The sequence below is a fragment of the Coregonus lavaretus genome, assembly GCF_964263955.1.
Source record: "Coregonus lavaretus genome assembly, chromosome: 37".
Taxonomy (NCBI): Eukaryota; Metazoa; Chordata; class Actinopteri; order Salmoniformes; family Salmonidae; genus Coregonus; species Coregonus lavaretus.
This window is the reverse complement of record NC_140024.1, coordinates 18,397,757-18,414,052: the sequence shown is the minus strand read 5'-3', so window position 1 is coordinate 18,414,052 and position 16,296 is coordinate 18,397,757. Positions and strand designations below refer to the sequence as shown.

Here is a 16,296-nt window from a genome sequence, read left to right as displayed (position 1 = left end):
TGTGAAGAGACCACTGGTGGCATGTCTTGTGTCCGAGTTGTGTGCCAGTAGTTCAAACAGACAGCTCGGTGCATTCAACATGTCAATACCTCTCACAAATACAAGTAGTGATGAAGTCAATCTCTCCTCTACTTTGAACCAGGAGAGATGTTAGCTCTCTGTATACATCCAAGGGCCAGCCGTGCTGCCATGTTCTGAGCCAACTGCAATTTTCCTAAGTCCCTCTTTGTGGCACCTGGCCACACGACTGAACAGTAGTCTAGGTGCGACAAAACTAGGGCCTGTACGACCTGCCTTGTTGATAGTGCTGTTAAGAATGCAGACCAGCGCTTTATTATAGACAGACTTCTCCCTATCCTAGCTACTGTATCAATATGTTTTGACCATGACAGTTTACAATCCAGGGTTACTCCAAGCAGTTTAGTCTCCTCAACTTGCTCAATTTCCACATTATTCATTACAAGATTTAGTTGCGGTTAAGGGTTTAGTGAATGATTTGTCCCAAATACAATGCTTTTAGTTTTTGAAATATTTAGGACTAACTTATTCCTTGCCACCCATTCTGAAACTAACTGCAGCTCTTTGTTAAGTGTTGCTGTCATTTCAGTCGCTGTGGTAGCTGACGTGTATAGTGTTGAGTCATCCGCATACATAGACACACTGGCTTTACTCACTGGCTTGCTGCTGGTGACTCTCAGATCCACCTCTACGCAGACGACACCATTTTGTATACATCTGGCCCTTCATTGGACACTGTGATAACAAACCTCCAAACGAGCTTCAATGCCATACAACAATCCTTCAGTAGCCTCCAACTGCTCTTAAACACTAGTAAAACTAAATGCATGCTTTTCAATCGAACGCTGCTGGCACCCGCCCACCCGACTAGAATCACCACTCTCGACGGGTCTGACCTAGAGTATGTGGACAACTACAAATACCTAGGTGTCTGGTTAGACTGTAAACTCAACTTCCAGACTCACATAAAGAATCTCCAATCCAAAGTTAAATCTAGAATCGGCTTCCTATTTCGCAATAAAGCCTCCTTCACTCATGCTGCCAAACATGCCCTCGTAAAACTGACTATCCTACCGATCCTTGACTTCGGCGATGTAATTTACAAAATAGCCTCCAACACTCTACTCAGCAAATTGGATGTAGTCTATCACAGTGCCATCCGTTTTGTCTCCAAAGCCCCATACACTACCCACCACTGTGACCTGTACGCTCTTGTTGGCTGGTCCTCACTACATGTTTGTCGTCAAACCCACTGGCTCCAGGCCATCTATAAATCACTGCTAGGCAAATCCCCGCCTTATCTTAGCTCATTGGTCACCATAGCAGCACCCACCCGTAGTCTGCGCTCCAGCAGGTATATCTCACTGGTCATTCCCAAAGCCAACACCTCCTTTGGCCGCCATTCCTTCCAGTTCTCTGCTGCCAATGACTGGAACGAATTGCAAAAATCTCTGAAGCTGGAGACTCTTATCTCCCTCAATAACTTTAAGCATCAGTTGTCAGAGCACCTTACCGATCACTGCACCTGTACACAGCCCATCCGAAATTAGCCCACCCAACTACCTCATCCCTATATTGTTATTTATTTTGCTCTTTTGCACCCCAGTATCTCTATTTGCACATAATCTCTTGCACATCTAGCATTCCAGTGTTAATACTATTGTAATTATTCTGCACTATAGCCTATTTATTGCCTTACCTCCATAACTTGCTACATTTGCACACACTGTATATATATTTTCTGTTGTATTTCTGACTTTATGTTTTTTACCCCATATGTAACTCTGTGTTGTTTTTATTGCACTACTTTGCTTTATCTTGGCCAGGTCGCAGTTGTAAATGAGAACCTGTTCTCAACTGGCTTACCTGGTTAAATAAAGGTGGAAAAAAAAAAAAAAAAAAAAAGTAAAGATTTAAAAAAGTAAGGGGCCTAGACAGCTGCCCTGGGGAATTCCTGATTCTACCTGGATTATGTTGGGGAGGCTTCCATTAAAGAACACCCTCTGTGTTCTGTTAGACAGGTAACTCTTTATCAACAATATGGCAGGGGGTGTAAAGCCATAACACATACGTTTTTCCAGCAACAGACTATGATCGATAATGTCAAAAGCCGCACTGAAGTCTAACAAAACAGCCCCCACAATATTTTTATCATCAATTTCTCTCAGCCAGTCATCAGTCATTTGTGTAAGTGCTGTGCTTGTTGAATGTCCTTCCCTATAAGCGTACTGAAAGTCTGTTGTCAATTTGTTTACTGTAAAATAGCATTGTATCTGGTCAAACACCATTGTTTCTAAAAGTTTACTAAGGGTTGGTAACAGGCTGATTGGTCAGCTATTTGAGCCAGTTAAGGGGGCTTTACTATTCTTAGGTAGGGGAATAACTTTTATGTCTGATTTTGCAAACAATGTAAAGTATGTATAGATAGGTGTAATCTAGAGCCAAACGTGTTGATTTTTAATCCGAGGGTATCCTGCTATTGACATACTTGTTGAATTATGCAACAGAACGTGACAACAACAGGTATTAATGAGGCAGTCTAGACAGCACAGGTGAGTTCAGGTAGGCCTAGACAGGGCACGTGTTTGGTGGTTGCAGCTCTCTGTTCCACCCCGTTGTGTTATTTGTGCAAATGACGCACATATCATTTTCTTCATTTTAACACAATATATATAAAAAATAGATGATACCTTTAGAAAATGTATATATGAGTGCATTCTAAGAAAAACCATTCATTATTTGTCTGTGCCAGTCAAATGTTTTATGTGCTATAATTCAGTTAATATCTGATGGATTTTAAACATTCAAAAAGTTTGGAGTATCTTCATCTATTGTCCAACTGTTGCATTTTATAGAATTGTTTAAAAAATCTTTTAACAATTTTGATGACCGTTGCTACATACAGCCAGCTCTCAGGATCTAAATGTGACTCCAAACCCTCTCCACAGCAATAATCCATATGTTAACCATATAGAATGAACAGATGGGAGCATCAAGCGTCAGACACAGTGGGGATTAGACACGTCCACACACATCCAACACACCCAACGCACATATAACACTACACACTCAGAAACAGTACACGCCCAAACATACATAAAACATAGGTGTTGAAATAGATGCTGTTTCCACAATTCATAACAGTCAGTGGAATTATAATGAAACATTTTGAGATAAACCTGATGACTTCAACTATATGATAAACCTTGGAACTCAGGACTGCAGCTATATGATTGGCCTGGCCTGGTGTATCAAATGAATGCACGGTGTATGACAATTTGTACACTGAAGCCAAACACTGAGTAAACACTAAACACACACTGTCACAAAGTACAGCTACAGACCCTTGTTTTTCATTTCAATGCTCATCATCTTTTAAATGAATAAAGAGAGTATTCCACCCTTCAAACAGACTGGAAAACAGCTAAAGCTAGTCCATTTGAAATGTGTAAGAGCACAGTGAGTGGACACATCAACCCTGCACTATGAGTGATGGGTATTGAGCCTAATATACAGAATCTTATAATGACTTGTGTTTCTGATCATACATTTGATATGGTTTGACTCAAAATGTCATAGTTTCATATCAAAGTAATACTCAAGCTGAGTTTCTAAACCAACTTGATTTAATAGGTGTTACTCACCAAACCTAATATATACAATGTGATCCTTGTAAAATCAAATAATGATGGATTTTCCTTTCACTTCGGTTCCTTTCCAAATATATACATCACATGTAGTAGAGGAAACCATAACCCTATAAAGAAAGGTTTTCGTAAGGCAGTTTGGTGCTGGAAAGGGTTTTACTATAGACTTACTGTCGCATTCATACAGGAAACCTAGATTAGTCCGGCGTGCCTACGAGGTATACTGTAAATTAAACATTATTATTTTCTCTGTCGCAAATTACATGGCCTGTTTGTCATAATAGAGGGCAGATCTCTGGGAAGGACCAAACCCCACCGCCCACCCATCCACCCCACACACAGTCATTCACTCACACAGTGGTTTTAGGGACTCAGAAAAGGCTAGATTTCAAACATTCAAGAATATGCTATCAAGTGCAGCTCATCTATCATTTAACACTATCATCAAATCTTCAGGAGGCTAGAGAGTAGGGGAGGGAGAGAGAAGATGCAACACTGAAGACAGGGAGTGGGAGGAACAGAGAGAGAGAGAGAGAGGGGAGAGAAGGGGAAAGAAGGAAGGCGAGAAAGGCAATGTATGATTGAGTGGGAAGGGTAGGCAACACAGAGAGAGAGAGCGAGAGAGAGAGAGAGCGAGAGCGAGAGCGAGAGAGAGAGAGAGAGAGAGAGAGAGAGAGAGAGAGAGAGAGAGAGAGACAGAGAGAGAGAGAGAGAGAGAGAGAGTGACAGGACCAGGGGGGTTGAAACAGAATCAAGTGAGATGGAGAGAGGAGAGACAGAACATCAGAGGATGGGGGAGAGGGAAGGGGGAGAGAATGGAGGAGAGGATGTGGAGAGGAGAGGATGGTGAATTGGAGGGGGAAGAGGGGAGGGGGAGAGAATGGAGAAGAGGGTTGGGGAGAAGAGGTGGAGTGCATTGGCGAGACATCATGAATGTCTCCCCACTAGGAGCAGTGTAATGCTGCAGCCCTGTGAAGTGTCTGTCCTCAGCCCTCATTATGTCTGTCACAGCCCAACACACACAACGGCCGCCAACACCACTCATCCCTCCCTTCTCCTCCCCTCCCTCCCTCCCTCCCTCCCTCCCTCCCTCCCTCCCTCCCTCCTGCTTCCTCCCTCTCCTTCTATCCTCCTCCCTCCCTCCCTCCCTCCCTCCCTCTCCTTCTATCCTCCTTCCCCTTCCCTGCTCCCTCCCTCCCTCCCTCCATCCCCTCCTCCATCCCTCCTCCTTCCTGCCATAATCGACCCATGAGACCTGTTTCTGACGTCTTCATCTTCCCTCACCCATATGCTGGGCTGATATACAGCATCTCTACACAGGTCTGCATCTATCAACTACCGTGGGCTAAATATCACTGTATTTATCTCATTGTGTCTACCTCTGTGTACTTCCTCATAAACACAATTCTGTAGCTGTCCAATGTATTTACTCTTATTTTTTTTTGCCATCAACAGCGTCACAAAGTGACACAGCTCCCAGGTCAGGTAACTGATTAGGGGTTTTATCTTCACACAGAGGTGATGTCACTACTGTAAGTTGCCCGTTTTATGCAAATGTTTGCATGCAAGGTAGATTTCTATACAATCATTCATGTCCTATGAGTTTAAGGAAATGTGATGGGTCGTTCAACCAATTCTGTGCCATTTGAGAAGTGTAACTTGGTAAAAAACAACAACATCTGATTTCACCTCATTTTAACATTCTGTCATAAAGAGAACATGTTCAACTTCATGAAAAACAAGTTTTCCCATCTCAAGAGGTTAAATAAAATAATTACTATAGTAAGTGCCTATTAAGTGCCAAATAAAGTAACAGGGTTGACGATTTCTTCTTAAATCAGCCATAAGTCCCCTTGTGACAGGGGGCATGGAAGTTTGTTGTGAGGAACAGGGAGTTGAATGCAAGCTTGACAAAATAATGAAATAGTTAAAATCATTTCTAGTCTGTCTATCTATGTGTAACAGGGTTGACGTGTTATGCTCGACCCGCTCAGTTTTCCACCACAAAACACCAGAAAATTACCAAAAAGAGTAGAACCAGCTCACCTGCTTTTACTGTATGATTTTACTTTTAGATGTTTCTTTTGAAAACAATATTTAAAAGAGGAATAGTTTGACCATATTAAAACGAGAGTTCAGTTCACGTAACAGGGTTGACCTTAAAAAGAGGGACAGACGTAAATGAATCACTAATCACATGAAATAAATCATAATCTTCAAAAATGACTGTCAAAGCAACAAAATAACTAGGGCTTTACAATTACCGTGAAACTTTGAGAAATGTTAGGATTAAGTGGGTTAAAATCTTCCTAAATGTGACACAGGGTTGACGGAGGGACATGTCAAAATGATGAATTTTGGCACTTTAGCAAGCCTTTATTCATATAAAAGAATATATATATATATATATATATATATATATATATATATATATATATATATATTATTGAATTCTACATCATTTAATATAACCAGCTTTTAATATTCAATATTGGTGCACAATTTCTACTTAAAATACTATCAAAGATATGCAAAAGGCACTCTTCTCGTGGAATGACCATGCTATGTGTAAACAGAGACAGACAGTGAGAGAAAAAGGACAGCATAGAGAGAGAGAGAAGGAAGATGATGCGGAAGATAACACAGAGACAAGCAAGGACGAGGAAGGGGAAACAGTGGAGGTATAAATAGAGAAACAAAGAGGAGAGAGACATACTGACAAGGACATAGCGATAAAGTGGAAAAGGTGACAAACGCATAAAGCGCTTATCAGAGTCCAAACGGGTACGCGTCCGTTCTAGAATATTGGACCGTTGGTTTTCATACAAGCAATTTCTCCAACTGTCACCACATTCAAATTAATAAAGGACATGTACGCGGAGCCGCGTTGGTTGGGAATTTGGGGAGGTGTGCAGTCGGGCTGTGCTTCCCCCGTGGACTGTGGACTCAGAGCCACGTAGCTATGTCACAATGGGACGCCGGACTATTGTGTCTCTCAGCGTCTGTGGACTCTGAATTTGCTTACGAAACACTGGTAAAGAGGGAGACATATAGTATATGCAAAGACAGACATAAAAAGTGTGAGGGTAAATAGAGCAATAGAAAGATCGAGGACAAGGGAAATGGACGGTGAAGGTTGAGTAGCTTTACTGTGTGTGTGTCTGTGTATTTGACAGGGTATGATATGATTCATCTTTGAAGACCAGACTGAAAGTCCTCACTGTACACAGGGTATGACAGACTGGTAATGTAACATAAATGTGCAGCAACACAAATGTGCATAATACCAATTACTAATATTACAGCTTATTTACATGCATGCTTATTCAATCTCCATCTCACTTTATAACCGTTTTATCACTCAGCTGAATTCAGTCCTCTGCATGTTTTATCCACCTATGTGCTATGCTCACTCTACAAATGCTCCTAGACAGAGAGAGAGCGAGAGAGAGAGAGAGAAAGAGGGAGAGAAAGAGAGAGAGAGACTGGGTGAAAAGGCCAAGAGAGGGAGAAAGGCAGAGAGAGAAATAGAAAGAGACAGAGAGAAAGGCCAAGAGAGAGAGAGAGGGACAGACAGAGAAGGAGAGGGAGAAAGGCCAAGAGAGAAAGAGGGACAGACAGAGAAGGAGAACGAGAACGATGGAGAGAGGGAGGGAGCAGAAGCAGGGGAAAGTATTTCCAGAGCAGATCAAACGTATGGGCAGAATCACAGTTGCTCAGGCAGCAGCCAATAGCTCAGAGTGATGTTTACATTAGCATATGAATCATTAGCATGGGACCGGGAGACGGCGACAAGCAGGCACACGCATTGCTCAGGGCACAAAGCCATGTTTACATAACCTAATGGAGAATTCTGTTCATGTTCACCATCATGGCCACACAACATCTCCCCATACCATTCCCCATGCACACTACCAAGAGCCTCACACAAGGTTATGGAATCAGAAGGAAACTCAAGAAAATCTAACACAACCGGAAAGCACTGAAACTTTCATCCAAGGAGTTTGTTATGGCAGAAGATAATAATTTGGAGTTGTGCGGTCCAGCATATAAACTAAAGGTGGCAAGACACTGAAATATGAACTCAAAAGTGTGATTCTGCCATTGACAAACTGTTAGATACAAAATTCAATGTGCTCATGTTCTATCCTCAGTGCCTGCATTTTAGTGTCCTTGAATGTGTGTATTACTGTTTTGCTTAGGTTAATGTACTGAATGTAGCTTACAGTATATGCACACATATTTGTTGCCATACACTGAGACCAGATGTAAGGGTGAGGGAGGTGAGAGAATTAAAGAATGCGAGGAGGGGGAAATCATCCTTTACTTAATAAAATATGATATACTCAATTATACAGAATGGTGAAAGGATTGCACATTAAAAACAGTTTAATCAAAGAGAGTATCTTTTCATTCTGAATGTCTGATCCATGAACCATTTTTCTGCTTTCCTCTAATAGCCAAATGGCGGGAACAGGCAGCAAATAGCTAATTATTAATCACAGATAATTACCTGGGTGTCCAACTGTACCATTTTAATGGCATAGGGTACGAGAGGGGCATGGACACAGTGCATTGTCATGGCGAGAGAGAGACAGAGAGAGAGAGAGAGAGAGAGAGAGAGAGAGAGAGAGATGGAGAGAAAGTGAGATAGTGAGAGAGAGATATGGAGAGCGAAGGATGGAGAGAATTGATTAAACTTTTATAGCGCGTTTCATTACAGACAGAATCTCAAAGCATGTCTTTGCATGTCTCGGTCTCTCACATGTCTCTGTCTCTCACAGTCTTCCTCTCGTGCAATATGTAACACCTACAGCCTAACACCTCTCTCTCACACTATCCTGCAGTTCTATTATGAGGATGTGGGGCATGTCTGTGCAAATGTGGGTAAAAGTGTGTGTATACAGTTCTGGGGTTCAATCATCAACCCTACCAGGCAGCTAACCTTACCAGGCAGCTAACCTTACCAGGCAGCTAACTCAGGATAAATCCCTACTAGCTCGGGGGAATATTGTGGGTCAATGTTGGGGTGTGTATAATGACCTGAACATGTGTATAATGACCTCTCGGCCAGGTCATCATTGCCGATGAGAACTGACCAACCTAGTAGAATAAAAGTTGTACAAATAAATAAGAGTCATGGAAGAGTGGATGGAAGCCTGCTGTACTGTGTTGTTCTGGGAAGGACAATGTGATCTAAAACCAAGCAATAGGATATAATGTCATAGGTAAATGTTAGTGGTCCACTCACCAGTTTGCGTTGACACCAGGTGCAGACTCCACACAGAGCTACGAGCCACACGGCACACACCGTCAGCCCCAGAGATACCAGGAACACAATGGTAGATAGAGACCCTGCAGAGAGACAGAGGGGGGAGAGAGAGAGAGATGGAGGAGAGAGAGAGGGGGGAGAGAGAGAGGGGGACAGAGAGGGAGAGGAAGAGAGAGAGAGAGAGAGAGAGAGAGAGAGAGAGAGAGAGAGAGAGAGAGAGAGAGAGAGAGAGAGAGAGAGAGAGAGAGGAAGGGCAAGGCCAAGAGCAAATGTTGTTGTAAGAATATCTCTACATATCCCTTTGGCAATATGTTGGTAAAATCTAATAAACAAATGCAGGAAAAATACACAAATGAGGCATATCATGATGGGAGGAGAGGGAAGTGTGGGCCTGTAATGTGCTTTTTTAATATGCTCTCTCCCACTCCATCATCACTAACCTGCAGACAGAGCAATCTATCAAGAGAAAAAGGGAAAGAGACAGGAAAAGAGGGCAAGCGTACAGGCATAAAATATAATGTCTACTTTCCCCGTCTGTGTTAGTATCTACAGCTGGTGAATGAATACAGAGTCGGTGAAACGAAGGAAAATAAAAACAATGGTCTTTAAGAGGGTTCAATTACAAGTCTTGTAATCGGCAGCTTCCTTCCTCTTTGGTGTCTCATTGTACATGATCAGTACTGCAGCTCTTCCTCTTATCCTTTGTTCATCTTTCAAGAAGTCAAGACCAAACTTGAGAGATAAAAGCTCTTTCACTCACACATTTCTGATAAAAATAATGATATCACTGCCTCTTGAATGCTATTCATCTAGCCCACCTCCTCTGCCAAGACAATTCAAAAGGCAAAGAAATGTGTTGGCAAACAACATTGTGCATAAACAATGGACTTCAATTCCACCTCATCCTCCTATTCTTTCTGTTACATTCTCCCTTTCTCTGTCCCTCTGCCTACACAATTCCTCTGCTTTCTTATCCCTTCCTCGCTCCATCCCTCTCTCCATCCCTGCTCCATCCCTCTCTCCATCCCTCTCTCCATCCCTCTCTCCATCCCTCTCTATACAACTCCAGGCCTTGTAAGTTGGTCAGGGCAGAGAATAGCTTGGTAAAAACATCCACATAACCCTCTTCCCTTACACTTTCTTTCATTTCCTGTCATTCTTCCTTTATTTCCATGTTTGAGGCCTCCTACCTTTCTCCACTCTTTCTTGCTCTCATTTTGCTCAGTATGTTGTTCAATTTCTTTTCATACTACCTTTTGTGAGAAAAAGAAATACAGTGAGTAGCCTTTGTAGAACACATCTATCAAAGGAAGCAATCAGCTGACATTATGTTTTCAGCACTACCTGAGCAATGATAATGATACTGTAACTATCCATTACTGGTCATCTCACTCAGACAGCAATTCAACATGTCATAATGTTGCTGATAAGTAGCCATAATGGCAGGTGTTTCATGGAGCTCTTTCATCTTTTCAGAATTGATTTAAGGGATGAAATGGATGACCCTTAGGCCTACCATATACAGTATGCTGCTGTAATGTTTTACAGCTATACGTGGTTCACCTATAGATGTGTGTAAAAATAGATGGCATTTATCTTTTCTTCTTCTCTTACCTTCATCATTGCTGTGGATTAGGCTACAGTGTATACGTTTCAGTGCTGTGGATTAGGCTACAGTGTATACGTTTCAGTGCTGTGGATTAGGCTACAGTGTATACGTTTCAGTGCTGTGGATTAGGCTACAGTGTATACGTTTCAGTGCTGTGGATTAGGCTACAGTGTATACGTTTCAGTGCTGTGGATTAGGCTACAGTGTATACGTTTCAGTGCTGTGGATTAGGCTACAGTGTATACGTTTCAGTGAAATGGTCAAAAACTGTTTGTTAATCCACTGTTAGGCTACATAATGGCTGAATGTCACTGTTTGGTTTAAAGTATGAAAATGTATTAACAAAGACCACTATTACCAGTGGCTGAATAAAAAAACAATATATTAGCGCCAAACAGCCAATGGAGGTTAAACAACGGACAGCGAAATAATTGGATTTCACCCGAACAGCGTGGACAGCGACAGAATCTGGACAGTGTGGACTGCGACAGAATCTGGACAGTGTGGACAGCAACAGAATCTGGACAGTGTGGACAGCGACAGAATCCGGACAGTGTGGACTGCGACAGAATCTGGACAGTGTGGACAGCGACAGAATCTGGACAGTGTGGACAGCGACAGAATCCGGACAGTGTGGACAGCGAAAGAATCTGGACAGTGTGGACAGCGACAGAATCCGGACAGTGTGGACTGCGACAGAATCCGGACAGTGTGGACAGCGACAGAATCTGAACAGTGTGGACAGCGACAGAATCTGGACAGTGTGGACAGCGACAGAATCCGGACAGTGTGGACTGCGACAGAATCTGGACAGTGTGGACTGCGACAGAATCCGGACAGTGTGGACAGCGACAGAATCCGGACAATGTGGACTGCGACAGAATCCAGACAGTGTGGACTGCGACAGAATCCGGACAGTGTGGACAGCGACAGAATCCGGACAGTGTGGACAGCGACAGAATCCGGAGAGTGACGACAGCAACAGAATCCGGAGAGTGTGGACAGCGACAGAATCCGGAGAGTGTGGACAGCGACAGAATCCAGACAGTGTGGACAGCAACAGAATCCGGAGAGTGTGGACAGCGACAGAATCCGGAGAGTGTGGACAGCGACAGAATCCGGACAGTGTGGACAGCGACAGAATCCGGACAGTGTGGACTGCGACAGAATCCGGACAGTGTGGACAGCGACAGAATCTGGACAGTGTGGACAGCGACAGAATCTGGACAGTGTGGACAGCGACAGAATCCGGACAGTGTGGACAGCGACAGAATCTGGAGAGTGTGGACAGCGACAGAATCCGGACAGTGTGGACTGCGACATAATCTGGACAGTGTGGACTGCGACAGAATCTGGACAGTGTGGACAGCGACAGAATCCGGACAGTGTGGACTGCGACAGAATCCGGACAGTGTGGACAGCGACAGAATCCGGAGAGTGACGACAGCAACAGAATCCGGAGAGTGTGGACAGCGACAGAATCCGGAGAGTGTGGACAGCGACAGAATCCAGACAGTGTGGACAGCAACAGAATCCGGAGAGTGTGGACAGCGACAGAATCCGGAGAGTGTGGACAGCGACAGAATCCGGACAGTGTGGACAGCGACAGAATCCGGACAGTGTGGACTGCGACAGAATCCGGACAGTGTGGACAGCGACAGAATCTGGACAGTGTGGACAGCGACAGAATCTGGACAGTGTGGACAGCGACAGAATCCGGACAGTGTGGACAGCGACAGAATCTGGAGAGTGTGGACAGCGACAGAATCCGGACAGTGTGGACTGCGACATAATCTGGACAGTGTGGACTGCGACAGAATCTGGACAGTGTGGACAGCGACAGAATCCGGACAGTGTGGACTGCGACATAATCTGGACAGTGTGGACAGCGACAGAATCCGGACAGTGTGGACTGCGACATAATCTGGACAGTGTGGACTGCGACAGAATCCGGACAGTGTGGACAGCGACAGAATCCGGACAGTGTGGACAGCGACAGAATTCGGAGAGTGTGGACAGCGACAGAATCCGGAGAGTGTGGACTGCGACAGAATTTGGAGAGTGTGGACAGCAACAGAATCCGGAGAGTGTGGACAGCAACAGAATCCAGACAGTGTGGACTGCGACAGAATCTGGACAGTGTGGACAGCGACAGAATCTGGACAGTGTGGACAGCGACAGAATCCAGACAGTGTGGACAGCGACAGAATCGGAATTCACCCGGATAGTGTGGACAGCGACAGAATCCGGATAGTGTGGACTGCGACAGAGTCCGGACAGTGTGGACAGCAACAGAATCCGGAGAGTGTGGACATTAACAGAATCCGGAGAGTGTGGACAGAGACAGAATTCGGAGAGTGTGGACAGCGACAGAATCCGGAGAGCGTGGACAGCAACAGAATCCGGAGAGTGTGGACAGCAACAGAATGGGCTTCACCCGGATATTGTGGACAGCGACAGAATCAGGATAGTGTGGACTGCGACAGAATCTGGACAGTGTGGACAGCGACAGAATCCGGACAGTGTGGACAGCAACAGAATCTGGACAGAGTGGACAGCGACAGAATCCGGACAGTGTGGACAGCGACAGAATCCGGACAGTGTGGACTGCGACAGAATCCGGACAGTGTGGACAGCGACAGAATCCGGACAGTGTGGACTGCGACAGAATCCAGACAGTGTGGACTGCGACAGAATCCGGACAGTGTGGACAGCGACAGAATCCGGACAGTGTGGACAGCGACAGAATCCGGAGAGTGTGGACAGCGACAGAATCCGGACAGTGTGGACAGCGACAGAATCCGGACAGTGTGGACAGCGACAGAATCTGGACAGTGTGGACAGCGACAGAATCCGGAGAGTGTGGACAGCGACAGAATCTGGACAGTGTGGACAGCGACAGAATCCGGACAGTGTGGACTGCGACAGAATCCGGACAGTGTGGACAGCGACAGAATCCGGACAGTGTGGACAGCGACAGAATCCGGACAGTGTGGACAGCGACAGAATCTGGACAGTGTGGACTGAGACAGAATCCGGACAGTGTGGACAGCGACAGAATCTGGACAGTGTGGACAGCGACAGAATCTGGACAGTGTGGACAGCGACAGAATCTGGACAGTGTGGACAGCGACAGAATCTGGAGAGTGTGGACAGCGACAGAATCTGGACAGTGTGGACTGCGACAGAATCCGGAGCATTCTGCATTCTCTCGCATAACCAATAATAACCAATAACTATAAAGATAACACACTAAAATGATTTTCACAATAAGTAGTTAATGACCTGGCATGGCACAGGGGAGCTGTTAAGTACAGCATACATAATAACCAGGAGGAGAAATAAGCTGTGGCAGCTAGCTTCCTCACTCTGGAAGGTTGCTGCATAGGGCAATTACAACTGTGGGCTGGCCCATCCTAATATTGAAACCCATCTTGATCTCCCAGAGGCACATCCATTAGATGCTCTGATAGGGCAGAGAATTGCATCCTGGTCATTAGCTCGGTGAGTTCCTGTAATGATTAAAGCAGCAGCTTTTATATGTCTTCCAGCCCAGCCGTGCTGCTGTAAAAGAGCCTGGGATAGAGATAGATGGATACAGCTGGGCTGCATGGGGCTGAGGAAGGAGGGTGGAAAATAGCAGCGAGCCTAACAGAATGTGGTGGTAGTGTAAACAAGGGGTTGAATCAGACTGCTGTATTACAGCTGTGGTGTGTATGGTTGTTGGGCAGGGATGGGTGCGGCAGGTAGGGATGCTTTCAAAAGGATTGGGACAGCTCCCCTAATATTTGTACAGTACAAATAATTCACATGGAGACTATGAATCACTAAAGACTAATGAGTTCTGCCCCAGTAAGGCAATTTATTACAGAGAACAACACAAAAACATCTCTGGCAAAAACAATACGGCCACATGGATGGCCCTTCTCACTGACTCTCCCCATGCAGTGCTGTGCTGGGTGTCACACAGAGAGCCTCCTGTGGCTAATTCCAGTGCCAGACATTCACAGCACTGCAACTATCACTAAGACACACACAGAAATACATGCATACACATAGGCACACGCACACACGCAAGCACGCACGCACGCACACACACACGCACACACACACGCACACACAGCACTAGCTCCTACTGTCTGATTTCATCACTGCCCTACTGAAAGTACATTTTTATTGCACACATACTGCATGAGCTTTTGCGTTTACATAAAACTACAAACATATTTTTTTTATATTGAAACGATTAAAACTACTCTTCGGAAAGAATAGCCTCCATAACAATTCCTCCCACTCTCTCTGGGTTTTAACCCTCTATTAACCCCATATGCTGCCATCCTCTCCACTGGTCTACTAGTATCTAAGGATTGTACGAATAGATAAAAAGATGACCAAATTACACTGCAATTCGCATCTGTTTTGTGACGGGTAGCGTACCAAATGCATGCATATTCAAAATGTCATTAAGCAATGAATAAGACTCAAATAATCGCAACAGAGAGCTGAGGAATACTGAGAGCACTGTTAAATGGTCTACACACTGGTTTCTCTCTGCACAGCTCAAAACGATTGTTTTCCTCAGTTAGACTGCCAACAGATCCAGATTACCAGTTTTATGAATATAGTATGTCCCATACTGTCAAACAAACATACAGTAAATACTTCCATTGGCTCAAGCTCATCAATCAAAACACAAGCAAAATGGCCAACCAGTAAATAACAGTCTCTATCTGAAAGTCCCAGGTATACCTGCATCTACACCTGGCTGCTCTCATCCTTCTCACTCTGAACTAAAGGTTGCTGCTGTCTGTCTTCCCCGAGCACCTCTATCTCCACCTCACCAGACAGATGAAGGAAAAGGATCCATCATAATGAGGTCACTGACCCACTTATAAAGCACACACATATAGTGGGGGAAAAAAGTATTTAGTCAGCCACCAATTGTGCAAGTTCTCCCACTTAAAAAGATGAGAGAGGCCTGTAATTTTCATCATAGGTACACGTCAACTATGACAGACAAATTGAGAAAAAAAATTCCAGAAAATCACATTGTAGGATTTTTAATGAATTTATTTGCAAATTATGGTGGAAAATAAGTATTTGGTCACCTACAAACAAGCAAGATTTCTGGCTCTCACAGACCTGTAACTTCTTATTTAAGAGGCTCCTCTGTCCTCCACTCGTTACCTGTATTAATAGCACCTGTTTGAACTTGTTATCAGTATAAAAGACACCTGTCCACAACCTCAAACAGTCACACTCCAAACTCCACTATGGCCAAGACCAAAGAGCTGTCAAAGGACACCAGAAACAAAATTGTAGACCTGCACCAGGCTGGGAAGACTGCATCTGCAATAGGTAAGCAGCTTGGTTTGAAGAAATCAACTGTGGGAGCAATTATTAGGAAATGGAAGACATACAAGACCACTGATAATCTCCCTCAATCTGGGGCTCCACGCAAGATCTCACCCCGTGGGGTCAAAATGATCACAAGAACGGTGAGCAAAAATCCCAGAACCACACGGGGGGACCTAGTGAATGACCTGCAGAGAGCTGGGACCAAAGTAACAAAGCCTACCATCAGTAACACACTACGCCGCCAGGGACTCAAATCCTGCAGTGCCAGACGTGTCCCCCTGCTTAAGCCAGTACATGTCCAGGCCCGTCTGAAGTTTGCTAAAGTGCATTTGGATGATCCAGAAGAGGATTGGGAGAATGTCATATGGTCAGATGAAACCAAAATAGAACTT

At 44.5% G+C, this 16,296-nt stretch overlaps 1 protein-coding gene across 1 annotated transcript in view; it reads right to left on the bottom strand.

Moving 5' to 3' along the window:
• The window catches only part of LOC311111150 (synaptotagmin-7-like), a gene marked incomplete at both ends in the record, with an annotated part of 166,828 nt that overhangs the window by 38,078 nt on the left and 112,454 nt on the right, over nt 1-16,296 (bottom strand). Inside the window, one exon of the mRNA XM_084153838.1 lies at nt 8,917-9,020. Within this exon, the coding sequence (XP_084009964.1) occupies nt 8,917-9,020 (104 nt within the window). The remainder of the gene's footprint in view (nt 1-8,916; nt 9,021-16,296) is intronic.